Here is a 22,676-nt window from a genome sequence, read left to right on the forward strand (position 1 = left end):
GCGGTATCCGAACAGCGGAATCGCGCCCCCGGCTTTTTACGGGGACCTGCGCCGACCGGCTGCGCAAAGACAACACCGCGCATGTATAGAGATTCTGTATTACAGGACACTCACACGGCCACGAACCCATCAAGGTTCTGCTAATTTTTGTTTCACGAGGATATACGATCAAATTTCGAAACAATGGAACATTTTCTTTGATCTTAAATACTAGTTCGCATGATTAGGAATAGAATGGTTTATACCCGAGGTTTTACAGGCTTATTTTCGAAACGCGACTAACCGCGAAAACGCGTATGTTGACTCTGTAACCCTTTACAGCAAGACAAATCCCTAAAGTAACGGATTTCAGATACTTCGTGATTAGTAAGATTGTACAGATTTGTTTGTATGTACTTGTTTGTAAGGTATCTGCAATACTTGAATAAGAGATCTTGTTTTTGAAATGCAAAACAAACTGAACACACTTTCCGAAATCGGTTGATTTGGTGTCTAAAGGGCGCCACTAGTTTCGTTAACAAAATAGACAACGAGGGTCGTTGAGTAACTAATTTCTTTCTGTTGTACTCTTAATTGTAGAGCTTCTTTAGAATATAAAAATAAAAATGTTTCTATAACAAAACATGTCTTGATCAATATTAAAAATGTCCTTGATACAGATACTGTCATAAAAAAAACTGTGGATCTTTATAGAAAATAAAAATTGTCTAAGTAAGTTAATTGCAAGAAATATAAATCTGATAAAAATGACTTATCTCTTTTAATAATTTCAATAAATCGTATGTAATGTAAAAATATTCTCAAATCCTTTCCATATCTTTGTAATTTATGTTTTCATTGCTTATAAGTTAATGTTGCTTTTATTCATGGAGTAGTATCACAACGATGTAAAGTAATTATTCAGATTAAGCTGATATTTTAAAATTGTATTTGTTGGTAATATTTATATAGATAATTCTTGTTTGGTTTTCACTTTTAAAAAAAGGAAAATTGTGTTTACTATATTAATAAAATGGTTCCAAAAAATTAAGTACGAATTTATTTATGGAACGCTTTAAAATTTATGAATTATTAAGAACTTAGAAATTTTGATACCTGCAAGCTCAACTAGCTTTCCCCTAGTCTCGTCCAGAAAGCACTATATCCGCAATCAGCATTCCAGCGTGTAGGAATCATGCTCAATGTCAACGCGTAGGATTTGCTTAATAACTTATCGTCCTTCGAAGAACGCGAGGCAAGCAACAAGTCCGAAGACTTCCGATTATACGTGAATTTATGTAGCCGGACGGACAAAACCATGACCGTGTAACAAATGACGAATTTACATGGACGCGCAGAATTCTAAGCGAATGACGTATGAGCATAGGGACCCGCGCTAGCGAGAACCGAGCATTCACAGGACCGCTTTAGTAGAACGCCTGGCCCTTCCGATTCACCCATTCACTTCGTCATTGTGCACAAGACGAATGGAGAAGAGAGCATTTGCTTCTTCGCATACCTTTCCCGCCAAGCCGATTGAAAAAGAACCGATCGGATATCAATCGTCGGTGCCGATTAATCCTAGCACGCGGAAGGTTTAAGTCGGGTACCGGTTAGCTGAAGTAACAGGTCGCTTTTAACATAACTTTGTATAACAATAGATGCAAAATAAAATACATGAACGAAAAATGCTGGAAAACATATTGTAGGGAATTTTTTCCAGACCAACGTTGCTGTAATGAGTTGTGTAAGTTAAAATATAACTTAAACGTTAAGTTAAAGGCTGTAATGAATATTTCATAGCTTAATCAGCTCTTTTAAGTTGAAAAATAAAAAGAACCCGTAGAGTATGTCTTCTACGGCACATGGGGAAAAATAATTATGTAGATCTGAAGGTAAGGAAATGACGCAGTACTGAACATTTCTTTCCCTTAGGTCACGCTGTATTTCCATACTGCGGTTTCAGCATTTAGCCTGTAGACTCCAGATTTAACAAGAACTGAACTAGGGGAAGATCTCGCATTTTTTAATTTAGCAAATTGCTCATTGAACATGATTAATTATTACTCGGAAAAGTAGTTTACGCGACGTTAGAGAGCATCAAATGTAAAAATAGTGTGCGGATAAATTGTATGAGCTATCAACCGAATGAGTCACGTTGGAACAAAAAATTCTGGTGATGTCACCGGTAAGGGTATTACATATTTATGAAAATATCCTTGTATTGAGAATGAGATACCAAAAATTATCATTTCGGTTTGCATTAATTACTGTCTTTAGCAAAATGTAGGTCAAATAAGTAGTTTCAAATAGACAAAATTTTGCCCAAAAAGGTTAATCTTTGTCACCATCAATCATAACTAGATTTGTATTATTGATTTCAATGCTATTGCATTATCATTTCAAATATCGAACATTTTTATGCAACTGAAATTACATGTTTCATATCTCGATTACGGTGCACACACAATGTTTGTGAAAGTATAATTATTTAAAAGTGTATACAGAGATAAATATTGTACTTTCGAAGAATTAAATTTTCAGAAAAATTATTCAAGCTGTAAATTCATTAAATTTCTCTTCTAATAACGAAAGAACCCAATATTGTATGAAACAAGTATCTACATAGTAAACTTATGATAGCTCGTATCAAACAATATTTAAATTTTATATCCGCCAGGTGAACGGGGTCCTTCATTTCCCTTTCTCTGATAATAAACAAAGCCCTTGCTTTATATCCCGCGGTTATCTCTGGCCCCTGTGAAAACTTCTCTGTGTACACTTGTAGTGAAGTAATTCATTCAGTGAACATATTTCATGGAGAAAGTTACATCTTTAGTGTATATTAATAACATAATTTTGATATATATTATTATAATATGACAGAGTCAGCATTTGGGTTACTAGTTTATGAGTTGTTTAATTTCTCAAAAACGCACTTTCGTGAGAATCGAAACACTATCACCACATTGTGATGAACGCTCGAACTAAATCTCCCGCATATGTAGAATCGTCGAGAAATGTTAATTACGGCATAATTAGAACAAGAAAACTAAAGAAGGGCATAGGACTGTTAAAGGGAATATACTGCAGTGATATCATTTGAAGAAAGCAAATGACAACACTGCAAAACATAATTAATTAACATAATAGTTAATAAAACTTTAAAGAGCAATTAATTATGATTTATAGAGTCGTCATATATATATTTATATATCATATTCATGCAATAAACTTTCCTGAACAATGATGTGCATTTCGATGGGTTTTTTTACTTAATTTTACCACAATTAGTTATTTTCGACTACCCTATATTCTGCATATAAGAGTGATTTAGTTCACCTTTTTACCACTATGCGGTGATAGTGTTTCGATACCCTTAAGAGGCTCTTTTTTTGAAAAATCATCAATTGTGGTATAAAAACGATAACCGACGTTTACAAAGAATTTAAAAATATTATTTGAATGTTCTTCTTATTATGGAAATTAAAAGTATACTTTAGTTTAATTCCTCCACAAAATAGCGACTGCCCCGCCATCTCTCGGTATAATCATGAAACCCTTTGGAGGCAACTTTATCTAATTACGCGAAATACGAAAGATCAAGTGCACGGAAAAAGAAACTTTCCAGCTCGGGATAAATAAATATTGTTGCGACAACTGTTGCTGCATGAATGCGCACAGAAGAATATAAATAAGAAGAGGCCTAAGTATTTTCCGGTGTAGCTCGAATAACGAACTTTCCGTGGCAAATGCCGTCATGTGATTGGTCGGTTTTGAAACGACAACCAATCCCGCGAAGAAATCCGGATGCGTTAGCGAACACGAAGGGACAAAGGACGCTGTCGTACGCAAGCAGATAGACGCCATGTTCATTTGTCAACGGACGTCAAGGTGTGATCATCGGAGGGAACGAGGTTGCTTCGATGAAGTATAAAAATTAATCCAGTGCTTGCTCGAAATTACTGTACAGTTCGCGTGTATTCGGACCCGGTTTACGATGATGTCGTCCACGGAGTCGCGAAAACGCAAACGGGAAGAATACGAAATGCAGCTGTTTGGCTTTCATTCAAGATCCGTGTACGCTACCAGTAAGGCCGCCGCCGGTTTTGATTTCTTGTCCGAATGCTTTTCAGATTATACAGCATTTCGATCGCACAGAACATTATATTCCGGTCGTTGGACGGGTGCACTCCAGTTTCATGTGGATTCGATCATGACTAGAGTCACACTCGTCCATTGCTTGGAATACTTTCACCGGCCCATCGCGGACCAAGTTAATCACAAAGGCAAACGCTTCTTCTCTATCTTTCTTTCTCGCTCACTCGTTCTCTGTCTCTCTCGCTCTCCCTCTCTCTCCCCTTTTCTTTTTCTCTTCTCTCTTACGCTTCAAATTGAAGCAAATAAAAGTTGACCTTGTATCGAAATGTATACACGTCGAGTGAGTTTCGTTTGTATCTTGTTTTTGTTTCCTCTTGTATTCGATTTCTCCATATAATGGGGAGTGCTAAAACATTTTAACACGAGCAAATGTAGTGACGAATCTACCGAGCCGTTTTTGTTGTATGAACCGCTTCTTTGTTCAAATTTTTGTATAACTGCTGAATTATTTAAATAAAGCTGTTCATGAATTTTGTATTGTTGTAGTTTTGTTTTCTTTTGCATAGTTTGTAGATTGTAAATGTATTCTCTATTGTATTCTTGCAGTACAAGACCTTATCGTTAAAAGGATTTGTAACACTGCTGAAAAACTCTGTGTTACTATTGAGAAAAAGTATAAGCTAGATTCAGACAATATAGAGCTACTTAAAAAGATAAAGAAGAAATTACAGAGAGCCTACTGTAAAGGAGCTTTGTTACATTTGAAAAGTGTTGAGGTAATTGTTTTAGTCTAACAAGAAAACTGATATAGCCTTCCCTTATTCTATTCATTCTTTATTCCTCATGTTTAGGATATTATAAACAAATCCGTTGCTGTACCAAATAATATTTTGCTGGATGAAGACAAGTGTCAAAGGAGGCAATACACAGATACAGAATTTAATAGTATAAAGGATAAATTGGAACATTTGCAACAAAAAGCAAAAAGAGTATGTATTTACAACCATTCAAATCTATTAAAAATATCATATCTGGTAAATATAATTTTATATAAACGTTTCAGGCCACCATTTTAAACTCTGCACTAAAGGAAGAATTACAAATTGTGGAAAAATATCAAATATCTGAAAACAATGTGAATGAAATTTGTAAGATTGTTGAAACTGGACTTACATGTCCGGATATAAGCAATGAAGCTTATCAATTGGTGGACGATTACAAAGAATTTTACACAGATCTATATGGTGCAATATCAATTTCAGAAAAATTAAAATATAATACGATAGAAAATCTTCACTGCGAAGAGATAGACTTAAATAACTTGTGAAACAAGATAAGCTAAGGCAAAGAATATTCTATGTTCAAAAAAATACTTTGGACAGTAAATGTACATATTTAGTACGACATTCTGTGAATGTAAATTGATACTCATATATATTGTATTTTTAATTAATTATAATTTGTACAACATACAAATAAAATCTTTTTATGATACGTATACGATTATTTATAAATTATAAAATTTATGAAACAGAGAATGCACATTTCAATAATTATTTGAACAGATTAATTTCACACTGAAGGCTGAAATTATATCAAGCGCATTATTCCGTGTTTCTTATGCTATGCTCAACATGAAATCATGAGAAATTTCCGTACAATAATTTTTGAGCCTACAGTTATTAATAATCTTTGATTATCTAAAATGTGTTTACATAACAAACTGCAAATTAGAAATGACTTAAAAATAAATTGAACATGTATACATAAGTTCTTATGTCCTAAAATAAAATTGAACAAATAATCGAAAACCTTGAAGAACTCAAATAATTACAAGATTAATTTGCCGTTAACTCGTTTTTCTTTCAGAGTAAGGTCACTTACACAACTCCCTTCATCAGTAGTAAACATAGTGGGGATTTAGCAGTAACATAGAAAATTTTTACAGAAACGAAACTCCAACGTTTTTCAGAAACTAACTACAGTAATGGGTCCTACTTTTGCACAGCTCCAAGCCGCAGCTCGTTCCGTTAGCGAGTGTACCTATTTTCTTTGCTCTGATTTGTTGGCAATTTACGTTTGTTGGTGTAACTTGTTCGACATGAAATTGTGCTGATTTTACGTTCTCTTGCTTACTCGCTATTTTCCCTCTTTTTCTTTGACTGTGACGGTAGCACTGTCTCACCAGTAAATGGCCAACCAATTGGAGTAAAGAAAATTTCTATAGTTACCCTCGCTAACGGAACGAGCTCCGACCTGGAGGTTTACAGAAGTAGAAACCATTATGGTACATGTTATCCTTAATTAACTACTTAACATTCCTGAAAAAACCCTACGTATAAATAATAAAAGGAGAAAGTGTATGAACAAATAGGCATCGATTGGCAATACTATAAGTAACTAATTCTACCAAAAAATTTTAGAATTTCTTATATAACTAGTTTAGTGTAAGAAAATCCGTTATTATTTAATAAATTAATTTTATGTTCTCAATGAAACATGTTTTATAGAGAAATATTAGCTATATATGTATATATACATATATGTATGGTATTAACACTTTAACTGTATCACAATTGGTTTTCTCAACAAATTAAGTCTTTTTAGTTAAGGTATGTTATTGAAGTAGAAATCTACGAAGGAATTAAAAATTTAAATTTGGATGCAAGTTAAGTATTTATTTAATACCGGATATCATTTTTGAGAATATTTTAAGGATTTGCTAGAAGCCTTAAAAAGTTTTAATATTTTTTGTTAGATATGAATCGATTGTATGAATACGCCAATGGTATGAAGTTATATCAGTTTTCCGTTGCATGTTGTGTTTGTAGTCCCATGTCCTATGTAGTCCTTTATAAACCGTCCGCGGTTAGAGTAGGGATGAAAATGCATGAAAATTTTATGCTCGTACATATTACACATTGATGAATGTAATGTTATACTTATGTTTTGCATCGTATCTTTAAAATAATTACGGCATTTTAAATTCATCGTAATACCGTTAAAAGGAACAATCGTTTTTAAAAGTTCGTTGTGTTTACGTATTACTTGCGTTAGGTACGTATGTTTTCCATTTTCTAATAAGCACCGATTTTCTATAGCGAATAATTTATAATTTTCGGCACATTTGGTAATCATATTATACGAGCCGTATTTATAACTGGTTTCTACACGTATTAACAATTTTATTATAAATAAATGCTGAGAATAAACTAACTCTTTTTATTGATGAATTTTACATTTAAAAACAGGGTAATCAAGATGTCAGAAGAATTTGTGGGTTGCACAGTCTCTGTGAAATGTATTGAGGAGATTGGAATATACCAGGGACGAATAGTTGATTTAAATAAAGATTATGTTACGTTATCAAAAGCTTTTTGTAACGGAGTGCCTCATTCATCATCTGTAGTTGTTTTAAGGTAACATCTTCATATTTTCATTATAAATGCAAACAGTATTCAGAATGAACACATTTACAATTTAAATCGTTTAGAGAATAAACATACTTATCATTTTATATTTTTAGTACAAAAGATATTATAAATGTAGAAATTATATCAATCAACGATACAGGATCCAATTCAAATGATAATAATCAATCGCAAAATAAAGTAACAGTGAAGAGACCTATCGCTAAAAGAGCTGGCAGATCATTTCCAGAAAGTGGACCATCATGTACTGAGTCAACATCATCCCAAACACAATCCAATTTTAAAAAACCTGATGCAAATGTCCATTGCACCACGGAACAAGCTACGAATGGAAAAGTTTCATTAGGTAAATAGGGTAAATGACAATAATAAGCACAAAATTACTGGCAAATAATAGAGATCTTTTATAATTTAAGGAGAAACACTTTATTTATATGATACATATAAAATATATTTTTAGCTGAATCTGCTAGTAAACCAATACAAAAAAAACTGAATCACAAACAAAGAGCCTTAGAACGAGATGAACACACGTTTGGTACACCAATAGATCAATCACTGAATCAAGACTTTGATTTTGAGAAGAATTTAGCATTATTTAATAAAGAGGTTTGTTTACAAATATACGAAATTTATAAGAATGATATATGATAACAGTTTTGTTAGAACAATGTTAAAAGTTCTACATTTTCTGTACAGGCTGTATGGCAAGAAATAAATTCTTTGAAGCCTGATCTTGTCAGGCAATCTGAAAATAACAAGAGTACCACTGGAAGATACAGACATGACGAAAATGTTATTGTTTCTAAACCGACCGTTTTCAGACAAATTATAGTGCCCAGTCCTAGTGGTAAAGAATACGTAACAGATAATGGCTTGATTATTCCCAGTATAACACTTAGTCTTCATCGTCAATTAATGGGAGCAGCAGATCGTTTTGGAATCAGTTGGGAACGTAGGGTATGTGTTGAAGAATGTATTAGAAGATAAAAGGATAAATAATAATTTAAATAAATTTGTTTTTGTTTATTTTGATTAGGTGGAGCTTTTCGGTCGCGCTGGCGCAGAAATTATATTGCAGTTACTAGGAGGAAGTCATCGACTTAACCCAAACAACGCACATCAATGGCCAACAGTCGTTGCTCTATGCGGACCTCATCGTTCTGGTGCTGTTGGTGTAAATTGCGCTAGACAATTGTCTAGTCATGGCGTTAAAACAATAGTATTCGTAGAAAATTCTGAAGATTTCTCCCTTTTGCAAGAATTATCTTTATACAAATTGACTGGAAATAAGGTAGAAACTAAAGTTAAGAACTTACCATCGGTAGTAGACTTAATACTAGTGTCTCTTTGTGATGAAAATTCTCCAAGAATGATTACACCTATAGCCAGATGGGCAAACAGCAATAGAGCACCTATTTTAGCCATTGAACCGCCAGCTACTGGCACACCGGGAATTATTAGTAAATTTAGTTTGCTTGGTGGATTACCATTGTCCCATAGTGTTGATAATGGCAGATTATACTTATGTAATCTTGCACTTCCAAACAAAGTATACGCGGATGTCGATATATCATACATGTCGCCTTTTGGACCTAAATTTGTCATTCCTTTGCATTCTAATAATTCTTAGTAAATTTATATAAAGGACGATACTTCTAATAAAATATTTTAATTTACTGTAACTTTAATTTTATATCTTGCGACTATAATACAATGTTCACTTTAGCATGCGTCCAAATTTATTTATATAACAAAAATGATGATGTCGCATTTAATGTTATAATGTTGAAATATAATTTGTGTATAGACCGTTATAACTTATATCATGTGTAAAGTCATATTTTTAATAGCATAAGTGTACAAGAAATTAAACAGGCAAACAGAAAACATACAAATAATAACTACAAGTACAGTAGACGCAATAAATTTAGCGGGTCCTAAACATAAATTGTGATGATTTGATATTATACATGTTTGGTCCATCTCAATAAGTGTAAGTATTGTTTGCCATTACAACACGTTTATAATATTTTTTTGCTAAATGTAACTAGATAAATGGCATCACTCAGTTGCAACAAAAATAAATCTGGCGTTATTTTAAATTTTAAGAACCTATCTTAAAGAAGTCTGTTATATTTTCAGATTTTATCATGTGATATACTGACATACAAAAAATTTGTCATAAACTTTGTTTTAAATGATTTATCTTATAAAAGTGAACTAGCATTTAAATTCACCGTTAACTTTTTCAGTAACCATTAGAAGGCACGTGATACAAGACAAAACACTGAATCGTTCAGGGCACAAAATAAAACATGGTTGATTATTGTGTTTTAACACCTTACTTGTCACTGTAATTTACATTTAGAAAATTGTTTTACTTCTACCAGAACGTACCGTAAACGTGGTTATATATTTTATTATATTTTGTGCCCGACTGTGTATTACAATTTAATGAAATGTTGTTTCAACTATAATAATGAAACTAAAACAGATGGTTATAAAAAACATTTGTACAGCATTTATTTTAACTATAATTAGCTTAAGTTATTTATAATTTATATGTAAATACATGTTTATATTTTTGAGAAAGTATTTTTGACACGTAATAACGATAGTTTTTACACATGGTAATGCAATTTTTCAAACGTTCATAAAAATCGAACAACTTTGATCAAATGGATCTACTCAACTAGCAAATGGATCGTGTTTACACAAAGATAGCTATATTTTAATTACATACACAAAGAAGCGTGATAGATCAATTTAAATGATAATTATTTAAATTTTTATGATACTATTGTAACAGGAAAATATACGGAAAAAGTGTAACTAAAATTTTGTAGTACCAGTGATGCTATATTTGTTTTCTTTTCACGTAACCATAACTTATAGAATTTCCGTTATAATTTTTAACGCTGAAATAATACCGTTTTATTAGAATAATATTACAAAGTTGCATTAAACTAATAAGTTGATTTTTTTTTTAATTAACTTTACATTGTATATTTATTGTCAAGTTTTATAAATGCAATGCATATCAACAAACCTAAAGTCGTGTATAAAAATATTTTAGCAGTCTCTAGTTCAGCTCGAATTGAATTTAAATTTAATTTTTATCTATTGTACAATTAGTTTAACGTCTGAAAATTTGTCTATCACAATATCATCAGTTTAGTGACAACAATCTTAATAGAATCAAGACAATGTAACGACTTTTATACTATACGAGAAACCTATATGTATATAGGTACAGGGTGTTCAAAATTATTGTAATTCCGGAAATGAGAGGTTTTTAAGGACATTTCCAATAACTTTTTCCTTTGCGAAAATGCAATCCGCGGCTTTGTTAAAGTGTTATTAATGAAAAACAGTATCGAATGAGAGGCTAGCGCTGCGATAATTCAACCTGTTGCTACGCGCGCGAGCCAGCAAGGTGAAGCCTACTTCACTCCGGGGCACGACGGAAGGAGAGGGCTGTGCTCAGGCTTTGAGCCGCGTTCGAACAAGATGTTCAATCGATGAAAAATAGTTAAACTTCGCATCTAAGAAACCGAAGTATTGTTGGCCATCGTGCAGTATCCTGCAATTCCTTCTACGAGTCCACAGACCATACGTATTAAACCAGGAATAATTATTTTCATCCATAATTATTACTGAATTATTAATTATCAGTATTTAATCAAAGTGCAGTGAAAATGAACGTTAGTGTAACCTATGCTCTTTTACTCCACATTTACAACTGAATGGGTGAGTTTTTTTATTAATAATATTTGTGAGATTTTTGAAATTAATAGAAAATTCATAAAATCCTTGTTCGTTACATCGAACGCGACTCAAAGCCTGAGCGCAGCCCTCTCCTTTCGTCGCGCCCCGGGCTGAGGTAGGCTTCAGCTCGCGCGCGTAGCAGCAGGTTAAACTCATGCACGCTTGCCTCTCATTCGCTCCTTTTTTCGTTAATATAAACTCGTTAACAAAGCCGCGGATTAGATTTCGAAAAGGAAAGTGTTATTCGAAATGCCCTCAAGAACACTTCTTTTCCCGGAGTTACAATAATTTTTATACACATTCTGTATATTTTTTTATGTGGAAATGTGCTTTATAGTTTCTTCCTTTTGTTATAATTATTACTTATATTTAATAGTTACTAGTTACCTTGATGTTTTCAAGTATGAGAGCTGAATGATCATTACATCATACCTAGCTTGCCAAAAATTGTTTCCACATTTACATTATTGTACTACATTTGCAAGAACCATGATATCGTTACAATTAAAATATTATAGAAATTCGTAGCTGCAAAAAGATTATAATTAACATTAAGCTGTGGAAACAATTGTAGAATCAGTCGGATTTATTCCTTTGCTGTTTATCAGTCACCAAATTCAGTTTGAATTGTAGAAATCTAATTTATAGGACTGCTAGTAATATTACTAACCTTACTAATTCTAATAAGTTTACCCCTATTGAAATGATAAAATCATACAATATTTACAATTTTTATTATCAGTCGTATCTGAAAACAATCTAACATGTTCATGAGATTTGATCACCCCTTGACTGAAGTTAAATTTGCACATATTAAAAGTGCTTAATTGCTATAGATGAAATTAGATCAATCTAAAAATAGACCTTATATTGATTAAGGCCTCGTATTAATTTTACCAATCTAAATTAATTTCATCTATATTTAATTATATATCTAAAAAAATAGAATTAATACATTTGTTTAATAAATTTTACATCTCTATTTTTAAATTTAATTATATCTATTATAAGTTACCCTTTTTCTATAAAGTTGCTTATTGCCATACCGCGTTCTTTTCATATTCTGAAATTAATTAGAGCAATATGTATTTGTAAGCACAATGGTTTCAAAATTTTAAGTATATTTGAAATGAATATTCAGCCTCAGTCAAAACGTCACTTAAAACGATATTTTTCGTATTATTTTGCAATTAATCTGTGCTTTTGTGATTCGATTGCGATACTATTACGATAAATAGAACCGATATAATAATTTAAAAATACTAGGTAGACATATTGTTAAAAAAAAGGTTTTAAGTAAAGACGTACTAATGAATTTATTATAGTTGCTAAATTAGGTGTTCAGTAATTTTAGATAATAAATTTTCATTATAAAGTCTAATTTGTGTAGGCCACAAAACTTCAAACTGTTATGTCAGTGCGCAACATTATTCCTTCAATTAAGGACATTATCTTTTATTGCCTGCATACTTCCTGTAGGCATGGATTTAGTTAGATATTTTACTTGATCATCATGTTATATTAATTAACTTGCTACTAGTTGTTCAATTCCATTAACTGGTATTTTTACTGAAAACGTAAAAAAATGCACCATAACTAAAACGTTGTGAAGTACTCTCTACATATACATATGCATCTATTACTATTTCCTTCATCCATTATGATGATAATAGCAATTTTAAAATTAAAAATCGTGTTTACTTTCAAGTAACTATCGTCCTTGCTTTCTAAAATGTATTAAATCTGTAAGATCTTTGCTGTAAGTTTAAATAGTGATTACATACTCTGCCTCTCCGCCGATTATCTGTGAGCACCGTCTCTATGATAAAAATAATTTTCAAGTCAACTTAATAATTAGCCTACAGCAACAGAAATGAATGAATTATAAAACCACCGTCTTCAAGTTTCCTTTCCTACAATTTGAAGTTCAAATATAATTTTACCAGTGTGAACTCCGATACGTATATATCTTTTCTTTGAATAAAGTCCTGTTCTGTAGTCTTTTATCTTTCGTGCAACATAATTGTCAAAAAACAATTCTCACTGTAATTAGACTATGCCTTAAACATCTACGTAAAAAAATACGCCAGTGTTGCCTAGCGTTCCCCTAGGAAGCAGGTGTAGGATTAGCAGGCTGCGGTACGGCATTAGATTGCTTCGCCCTCCTGCGTTTATTTAATAATGCGTTGTTCGTGTGATCTAATTGTTTCAAATTAGCTGTGTCATAGTCCACGCGCATTGTCGCTAAAGACCGTGTCATTTCCTCTTGAACTTCTGGCCAAAGTTCTTCACCTTCTCTGAGCACTCGCCCAGTGTGTAAAGGAGTGGCTGGCACCTCTGTGTGTTTCTATGAAAGAAACACATTATTATGTTAAGTGTATTCGATTTGTCTGGCTCAATAGTTACGGAAAATTAACATTATTACAGCCATCTGTATACAAAATGTCTGATAACTTCGGATTAGATTCTGCACGTAAAAACGGTAGAATTAGTTAAATCACTTCTATTTTTATTTTCATATACAGAAATCCACCGATGAAGCAGTTCATTCAATATGTGAGACAGCTTGTACATCACACAGAATAAAGTACTTACAGAGATCCATTTGTTTCGCATAACTTCATCGATCTGGAGTCTTCTCGCAGGATCTGTGCACAACATTCCCTTGATAAGATCTTGCGCTTCCGTGCTCACGTGAGACCATTCAGGAGCTGGGAAGTCATATTGACCTAATCGAATTCTCTTTTTCATTCCTGGCGAAATTGCTAGGCCATGATTACTATAAAAAGGTGGGAAACCACACAGTCTAAAACAGTAAACAATGATTTATTATACATTATCTTCAATAGACTTGTAACTGTTCACAAATACAGATACTTACAGTATGTACATAATTACTCCAAGTGACCAAATATCACAGCTTTTATCATACTTCTCTGGACCCAAAACCTCAGGAGCTTAAGAACGAAAAAGTCATGTTTTAGTGACCTTCAAGGTTAATGCTAACTACACTCAAGAATAATGAACATAGAATTAATATTATTACTTACCTACATAATATGGTGTGTAACAAGGAGTTTGTAATGTATCTTTTGAATGTGTTTCCTTTGCAAACCCAAAATCTGTGAGTTTCAAAGTTCCAGTGCTATCTAAAAAACGACGTACATCTTGTGTGAATAGATTTATAACAATATCGACACAATATTCCTTAACATACAATAAAACATACCTGGCCTAGAATAAAGAAGATTTTCTGGTTTAAGATCTCTATGTGCAATGTTCATGTCATGCAGGTGCTTTACAGCAACACAAATTTCATACATTATTTGTGCAGCTTCTGCAGATAAATTATACAAAATAATTTCAAAAGGTTTACAATTGTTAAAATATTCTATGTAAATTAAAGTTTCTTACCCCTTTCTGTAAAAGCACCATCTTGTCTGTCTTGTATCCTCTCGAACAGCTCTCCTCCTTCCATGCTGCAGATTTTATTCGGTGTTAATCAGTACTAATATCATAATAGAATCTCAAAATATATGTACTTATATGCTTAGAACCTTACCATTCCATAACAACTAATAAACATTTATTTTCACTGTATGTGTTTTCGTATACATCTTTCACTTGTACTATGTGTCTACAATTGGATGCCCTCCAATGTAGTTCAACTTCTCTTCTCGCTTTTACACAATCATACAACACCTGGAAACAAAAATATGTTTAGAAAAATATAAACTTGCATCAATTACTCCTATTCTCATACATTTACATCTATAGAACTAAATCAAATCGCAAAAACGCAATCCTTGAAAACATGATGTTATATAGAATAAACATGAGAGATATGACTTGCAAATATTATGGCATTGTATAACTTATAGATTTGTCGTAAAAAAAATACACGCAAAAGCGATACCAATCTTTTAAGTAAAACTGCTCAAATTGCGCAAGTCAATTTCTACATCGCTTGTAAAATTGTTGGCGAATGACACAAAAAAAACAGCTGACGCATCGATGGCATTAAATCGAAGAATCTTATTGCACTACATATCGCCCAGCTACATGATATAATAGGATATACGATCGATGTGTTCGATCCATTTACGATATTGAATTAATTAGGGATACACGTATATCATTATCACAGAATTTCGCATCAAATTGATTTAATGCTGAAATTAGCTGAATACTTGTGAGTTCAGCCAAAAACTTGTCTAGCAACAAAAGATATTCGTTTCACTATGACAACGATATAGGAAAGTTGTACGTACATTGAACATAAAGAATTGGCAAAGCGTACAGACATTATCTAACGTTCCAAAACTATTATTGGCATGCAATGAATGTCTCATAACTCCCGGATTGGGAAAGTAGCGCGATACATTTGTTACTTTTCATTATCGTTGGCAGCAGCTGTAAGCAAAAAGATCTTACAGCGATGATACGCTACTGTCGAGAAGAAAAGAAAAATGTGCCTCGCGTTAAGTGATATATTTTTAGAACACCGGGTATATCGCACACTCTAAAAATATTCAAATACAATTAACGGCCCGGGAAACCGACTGAAAAGAAAGTGGAAACCAATTCTGATTCATATTCGTTTCACGGAGTACAATTAGCAATGGTGACATTTAAATACATGATATTTAAATAACTGATTGAAATAATGAATTTGATTTTACGTAATTATTAATTTCGCATCGAACACAAATCACGAGAAACTCGCCTAAACGATTGCTTTTTAAACCATTGAATAATTCCTTAATCGTTAATAGGCTTGAATGTTTGTAATTTTCAACAATGGTCTACTACCTTCGCTCTGAAATGAAAATACATTAGTCATGCGCTCTGAGCACTCGTCTAGCATTATTCCGTGATAATGAGATTAGTGTTTCGCCGATTGACATATACGAACTACTAGGCAAGCGGATAAATGTGCATGAGAAATTACGGTTGATAGGATCCACAATTAAATAACATTCCCTGTTTTATGCCATCGAATTCAATGGGGAAAATTAAACGTGCGCGTCACGGCTGATCCGAATGTGACGCAAATGCGTGCGAAAATGCATATTGAATTATTTAGTATTTCCTTTCCTCGTCACAGCTGTGAATAAGTTTGCCACCTCTCTCGTTTTCAGTGGAAGATTCCAGCTTGAATTTCCCATTTCCAGCAGCACGGTTTTAACTTCAATTCCTCGAAAACTCTGACGGATGATAACATTTCTTACGTTTTCTACTCCTCTTATTTTAACCTAATCTATTTAATGATTTAGATACAAATGAAAAATATAATAAATGCGTGGTAATATTTCTCGAAATTCCTCTGACCTTTGTTGCAAGATGAACATTCATGACGGCCAAGAAAAACAATGAAACATACAACAGTGCAGAGTAACAGATCAGTTCATCTGGCAGACTGTTAGTAATCAATCATGAATTGATAATGGTAAAACCAGCCTGCATAGGTGTATCATAACATGACGACCGTAGATATTGATTTTTTTTGTAACCACGTTAGCTGCACGGAAATATGATTCGATAACTTTCTCTTGAACTATGCTTGGGGCCATTCTGCTTAAATCGGTGCGGCGAAACCGTTGTACTATTTTATCAACTGTGTAAGCGTTGCAATAATCTACAGATCCATTAAAATTGTTACACGCCAATCGCATCGATCCAATTTGCCTGTAGACCAGTAGTGACATTGCCTGGCAAGGTCTGAACGAAAAGTTTCCAATTATCTTGTCCATATAGTAGATTTATTGCCCTCGCTGTCGGATCTCTTCACGGTCGAACAAGAGAATTCGAATCGTTTCGTAATCTTACACGGGCTTGGTTCCAATAATTCGATTTACTTGATGGAACGGATTACCCTCGCAGTTGGATTTATGTAAATCCTATATTCTTAATTAACAATTTTACAGTTTGAAACAAATGTTTTCTTTAATGCAGAATGCCGTTGTTACGTATACCTACACCAAGTATTCTACGGCGATCTACACTACGCTAGTCAACCTGTTACCTTTTTATTTCTCGAGATTCTATTATGTAATCTTATTTCACTGGTTATCTAACTTAGATAAGAGACTTTAGTGATTATTCATGATGTCATGAAATATATATTCTATATATAAGTGCAATTAGCTTAGAAGTAATAAGTGACGGCGATGAATAAAATCACTCGAAACTTAACCCTTTGTAGTTAAATCATTTGTATTTCAATATCTGAAACTCGTATATGTAGTAGTATCTGAATAATCTGCATTTTCAAGACAGTATTTGAACAATAGGCTAGTGTTACGTAAAAAACGAGTGATAAGGTTCGCGATAGTTTCCACATTAATTGTTCTGATAACTGATTATAGATGCAAATAGGAAGATATTAAGCTCGAACTATTCGTTATAGTAGAATAAATCAATACTGTCAAGTATACCAATGGTATTAACGTTGGCAAATATGAGATCATCATTTCTATATAAACAATGATATATTTCTGTTGAACTTTATCAGTTATTTTTGCCGGACACATGCACACATCGTCACTACGTTGTACGTATTTACTTTTCCAAACATACAAAGCATAGCAAATGCTATTAGATTCACAAATTGAACGAGCTTTGAAGATTATGCACCAAAGCAATCGATCATATCAGTCGAGAATGTTACATTGGCAAAATTCAGCCAAGCAAACGATGGCACGTCACAAAATATTGTGTGCACAACTGCATACTGGATTACACAACCGTATCTTTTCTTTACGCGTGTCATGAACGCTTCAATTTTATTTATATTTTGTATTTTCGGAGGTTACGTAAACAAGCTACACTTCCGGTCACGTATGTTTCGTTGACAGTAACGTCAGACATAAGTACGAAATTCATCAGACGAAAAAAATAGATTTGAACAATTCGTTATCAAGTACTGTGGCCATTGACCGAATACTATGAACCTAAGATGATAAAAATAATATAAACAATGTAACAATTATCAGTATACCTACCCAGCTATATTTACAACTCGGCATATCAATCAAATGATAGTTTGTAATATTCTGTCAATTGTTCTACATTTTTTGAAGACGAAAAGTAATCAGTTGATCTCTTTTAACCTTTTAATTAACAATATCCAATATAAATTTTTCATATTTCAGGAATTCTGTTGTATAGTGGATTGATATTGACTCTAGAGTAGCTAGGATAGACTTGGCAACGCTTCCGTCTAACGTTTGAAATTTTGCGCGCGAACCGTCGGGCCAAGAACAACATATCATTCGTGAAGACTATCAAATCTGCAACTCCGCGAATTTTTCCAAGAAGATGCAGTAAAAATAAGAGGTAAAGACTAGGTTAGCCGATACACCGCATGGTCGGAATCGCCGAACGGAAAATCATCGAGTATAAATAGAGGATGACTCGCGGTCTGGTCTCGCTTGGACATCGTTAGTCCATGATCGTGCTTTGTCGTGTTAAGGAGGTATCGACAGATCGTGTAATCAGTGATCCCCAAAACCTGGGAATTACAAATGTCCTTTCAAAAATAATCAAGAACGACCATGTCATGTTACATATAACAGAATACAAATATATTTTTTAGTATCTCGATAAGAACCCTCGTAAAAGTTCTTCGTTCTATCCATCAAAAACATACATAATGCCAAACGACAACATAAAAATGTCCGACTATTTCCGGATAAGCGTTTAATGTACGCTAGCTTCTTTGTAACCATGCAGTCAAACACTGTTTCGCCGAACGTGTGTAAAATTTTAATTAAGTTGTACGAGGTACCAAATCATAATAAAAAAACATAATGGTAATCTCCAGGTTTACACATCCCTACATACATATAGACAACAGACAAAGTATCTGTTTAAGCCACACTCGATTGGTTGCCTTGTAGCCGAAAAAAAGTAACAATACTAAGTAAGCTATAGTCTTTCTCCACTTTCAAGCATTCTTAAATCGCGATGTACTGCCAAGCTCATTGACGTTATATTTTCCCGCTTATTTCCGCTCAGTTATCGGATGTAAAAACAAAAGGCACTCGATTTCCGTAACGGAATTCGATTTCAATCACGTCTCACCTTGAGCGCATACTTTTCCCTGGTATTCTTGTCATAACATTGAACGACTTTTCCGTTGATCCCAAGACCGAGCACGAGATTGCTGATCTCGTAGTCATCTGTGATTGGCGTGACTTTCGGTACCCTGGTGTCACATCTTGTCAGCGCGTGTTCCATGTTTTTTCGTTTGATTTCCAGGACCGGGACGACGATTTCCTTCTCTTTCGTCGGCGGCTGGATCTCCGTTTCCGCTGCCCGTTTCCGCTTTCCCTTTTTATTCACCTCGGCCTCTTCGCCTGCCGACCTCTTGCACTTTCTAAAATGGTAATTTCACCGTTAATCATCCTCACGGCGCGATCCGTTTCGTCGATACCCGGTGTTTGGTGTACGAACAGGAGAAATATATCGAGCAAACTGAGCCACTTCATGGGAAACTCGGAAACGTACGACAGCTCAACTGGAGTATAGATAAGGAGAACCTTAGAACGATAGTATGGTACTGTGTCGACACTTCTGAACACGGTACACAAGTGACACATAACACACAGGTAAAAAAAAAATCATTGGCGAACGAAATTATCGCTCGTACGGAACGACGTTCACTTTATCTTTGAAATTATTGGAACACATTCCTGACGTATTTACGCGAATCTCGTTCCCTGCGTCAGGTTGGAGAACATGTACAATAACTATTTTTATTTATATATTTCTTACAACTAATAACAGATTTGTCATCGGGCATGATACTGTTTTTAAAACATTGTCTGCACTATCAAATCTAGTGTTATTGCACAATAAATAAATCTAAGCGAACGTAAATTTATTGTTCCGTACATAATTGCTCAAAGACATAAAATGTATAGCGATTATACAAATATTTTAACGTACACGCTATTTAAAAATCATTTTACACATCTTTATATTTTTATGTCGATATCTTTTTCGATTGTAACCGCTTGCAATCGATTTCAGTTAAAAATCGTAGCGATAGAAGTCAATAATGGATATGCGTAAATAATTTAAAAAGGCATTAGGCATGTTCGATTAGAAAATGGAAAAAGAAGATAATGAGAAAATATGGCAAACTAATTGTTAAAGTGCTGACACGAATTATATTCTCGATCGTAGTGCATCACGTTATAAGGTAATAATATGCATCTGTTATGATCGTCACGGTAGAAGTGTACGAACGACGCGACGGAGGGGCTTCGGTGCTACTTATCGTTAAATATGACTCGAAATATCCAGATAAATCTTGAATTGGCGTTTATCGTTATCGTTATAATACCAGAAGATGGATGCGAGAAAAATAAAAATAAATGTGACAGAGACCTCCAGAACGTCCACTTGCGTGCCGATTTCGGCATTTGCGTAGCTTTTTAAGTTTTAAGTGTCTAATCAGATCGTTGACGGGAGGAGAAAAAGCATCGCCTTCCGGGAAAGCCGAGGCTCCAAAGAATTCTCGGAGGCGTGGAGAGAACAGCCAGTGACGGTGGTTATGGGTATACTGTGAGCTCCGCGTCCTCGAATAAATTAAGAAAACTTTTTTTTCCTAATCGCAACTGAAAATCTCGATAGTTGAAGGATAATCACGGAGGAAGGCCAGCTGAAAACTGAAGATAAAAAAAACTAGTGTAACTCATAGTTTGTAATGAAAGGGTGGTTTTTTGACGGTAAGAAGCGTGCACGAGAAAGCCATTGTTTTGAAAAAAATAAAAGCAGTTTTATGGATGAACACACGTAACTGCCACATGTCTCCCCGATACATCCATGACATGAATCGCGTTTCTGTTACGCAAGCTGTACACTGATAGGTGCTATAATTGACAACATAAACACGAAAAAGAGGGAAACAAAACACAAAGGGATTTATCGAATAATGTATGTATTTGCACAGGTATACACGCAATGCAAAATTCGCCATCTACATATACGTATACGATTTAAACGATTGGCTTGACTGAATTTACTTATAAATAGCGATTGCACATGATATCTGTGCAAATGAAATAGTGCACCAAACACACACACCGAGACTGTCCAGAGCAGAAATAAAAAAATGGAATAATAAGTTTTAGCATGATCATGTGTAAGCTGATTTTGCGTGGAAGCTCAACATACCTGATGACGTTTGCTTCTTTAAAATCAATTTCCCGCCACGATATAATAATGCATTATTTTTACAGATGAACACCACTGTTATAACATTGAGTCTCACAATATCACGAGAACACTAAATAATTTTTCTTCTACGGATTACGACTATCACAACCTATGTAACACTAATTCACAATACGTAAGTGTGCGTGAAGGTGACAGAATTAATGTTCATGAGATGTTTATTGAGATGATTCAGGATTTTTTTACTTGTATTTCTATGGTAGATAAGGTTCCCTGGAGGTGTGTCACTCAACTTCCAAACGACCGTATAGATTGGAATACCTGTCTACCTGTCCGTGGAATAGCCGGTTTTACACAAGTACTAAAATATTTGGTGGCGCTGTTCGGGAGACATGAATTTTCTCACCGAGAGGAACAGAACAGTGGCGTGACTTAACTAGCCGCGATCTTTCCCATGCCCATACTTTCCGTGCATTCGACCGACTACAACTGAACCTCGAAGCTCGGGCTCGAGTCCACTCATCGACTCGGACTTTCATACGAAAAACCAATTCACAAACACTAGTGGGTAAAACGGCTATGGCGGTAAAGCGCCTCCACAAGCAATCTTAGGATGTGACTCACTGCACAGGGACGACTCTATGCCGTGCGCATTTGGGTTCTTTCGTAACCGTGTTCCTTTCCCCCTCCATATTTTCCGCGCCGATTCATCGCACTGTGATCCAGAAAGTCATAATTTATAATCAAAAAAACAAGTTTTAAACTACAACTTCACGATTCATTTTTCTTGAATAAATCAACTATTTTTTACACATTTGTTTCTACTATATAAAGACAAAGTCGTGAAATTTTATACTTAATTAATTTAATTACTTATAGCACACGATCTAAGTACGGATTTGTATTATACAATTATATACATAGACAATTTTGGAGATTTGTCTAGAAAAAAATACGAAATATTTTGACCTCTTGAACATGTAACACTGCATGCATTGCTGATGATTTATCTAACATGGAAATATTTAGACAATTAGAACTGATTTTTTTTGTAGTTTCTTTTTGAACAACGCCAATATGTCTTTTACAAAAATATAATGATAGATACGCTGTTCTAGTAGTTACAATAGTTCTAATTGAATTCTGGGATAAAATTATAATTTGTACAAAAAAATTGATAGCAAGTTTTGGTTCTGTTTATCATTCAGT

General features: G+C 33.9%; 3 protein-coding genes and 1 long non-coding RNA gene across 5 annotated transcripts; 3 read left to right on the plus strand and 1 right to left on the minus strand.

Moving 5' to 3' along the window:
- Window positions 1–3,868: 3,868 nt before the first annotated feature.
- Window positions 3,869–5,578, plus strand: LOC144475553 (uncharacterized). Its single transcript, XM_078191552.1, has 4 exons — window positions 3,869–4,070; window positions 4,687–4,856; window positions 4,932–5,069; window positions 5,144–5,578. Exons 1-4 carry the CDS (start codon window positions 3,980–3,982, stop codon window positions 5,405–5,407), a joined length of 663 nt encoding a protein of 220 aa, XP_078047678.1. The 5' UTR covers window positions 3,869–3,979; the 3' UTR covers window positions 5,408–5,578.
- A 1,334-nt stretch (window positions 5,579–6,912) lies between these two features.
- Window positions 6,913–9,883, plus strand: Edc3 (enhancer of mRNA-decapping protein 3). Its single transcript, XM_078191549.1, has 6 exons — window positions 6,913–7,137; window positions 7,332–7,499; window positions 7,607–7,857; window positions 7,972–8,120; window positions 8,211–8,471; window positions 8,551–9,883. The coding sequence occupies exons 2-6, from the start codon at window positions 7,342–7,344 to the stop codon at window positions 9,142–9,144; spliced, it is 1,413 nt and encodes a 470-aa protein (XP_078047675.1). The 5' UTR covers window positions 6,913–7,137; window positions 7,332–7,341; the 3' UTR covers window positions 9,145–9,883.
- Window positions 9,884–10,016: 133 nt separating this feature from the next.
- Window positions 10,017–22,092, minus strand: Mapk-ak2 (MAP kinase-activated protein kinase 2). Of its 2 annotated transcripts, none has more exons than XM_078191551.1 (9): window positions 21,714–22,092; window positions 19,368–19,662; window positions 14,845–14,984; window positions 14,697–14,761; window positions 14,512–14,619; window positions 14,333–14,431; window positions 14,164–14,239; window positions 13,878–14,088; window positions 10,017–13,629 (listed from the first exon to the last, which is right to left on the minus strand). In XM_078191551.1, exons 2-9 carry the CDS (start codon window positions 19,521–19,523, stop codon window positions 13,390–13,392), a joined length of 1,095 nt encoding a protein of 364 aa, XP_078047677.1. In that variant the 5' UTR covers window positions 19,524–19,662; window positions 21,714–22,092; the 3' UTR covers window positions 10,017–13,389. The 2 variants fall into 2 exon arrangements, with proteins under 2 accessions (XP_078047677.1, XP_078047676.1); XM_078191550.1 differs by lacking the exon at window positions 21,714–22,092 and adding an exon at window positions 20,679–20,819.
- LOC144475556 (uncharacterized) lies at window positions 19,651–21,647 on the plus strand. Its single transcript, XR_013494887.1, has 3 exons — window positions 19,651–19,894; window positions 20,319–21,435; window positions 21,533–21,647. It is a non-coding gene; the product is annotated as an uncharacterized LOC144475556 (long non-coding RNA).
- Window positions 22,093–22,676: the final 584 nt, after the last annotated feature.

The sequence above is a fragment of the Augochlora pura genome, chromosome 10 (assembly GCF_028453695.1).
Source record: "Augochlora pura isolate Apur16 chromosome 10, APUR_v2.2.1, whole genome shotgun sequence".
Classification (NCBI taxonomy): domain Eukaryota; kingdom Metazoa; phylum Arthropoda; class Insecta; order Hymenoptera; family Halictidae; genus Augochlora; species Augochlora pura.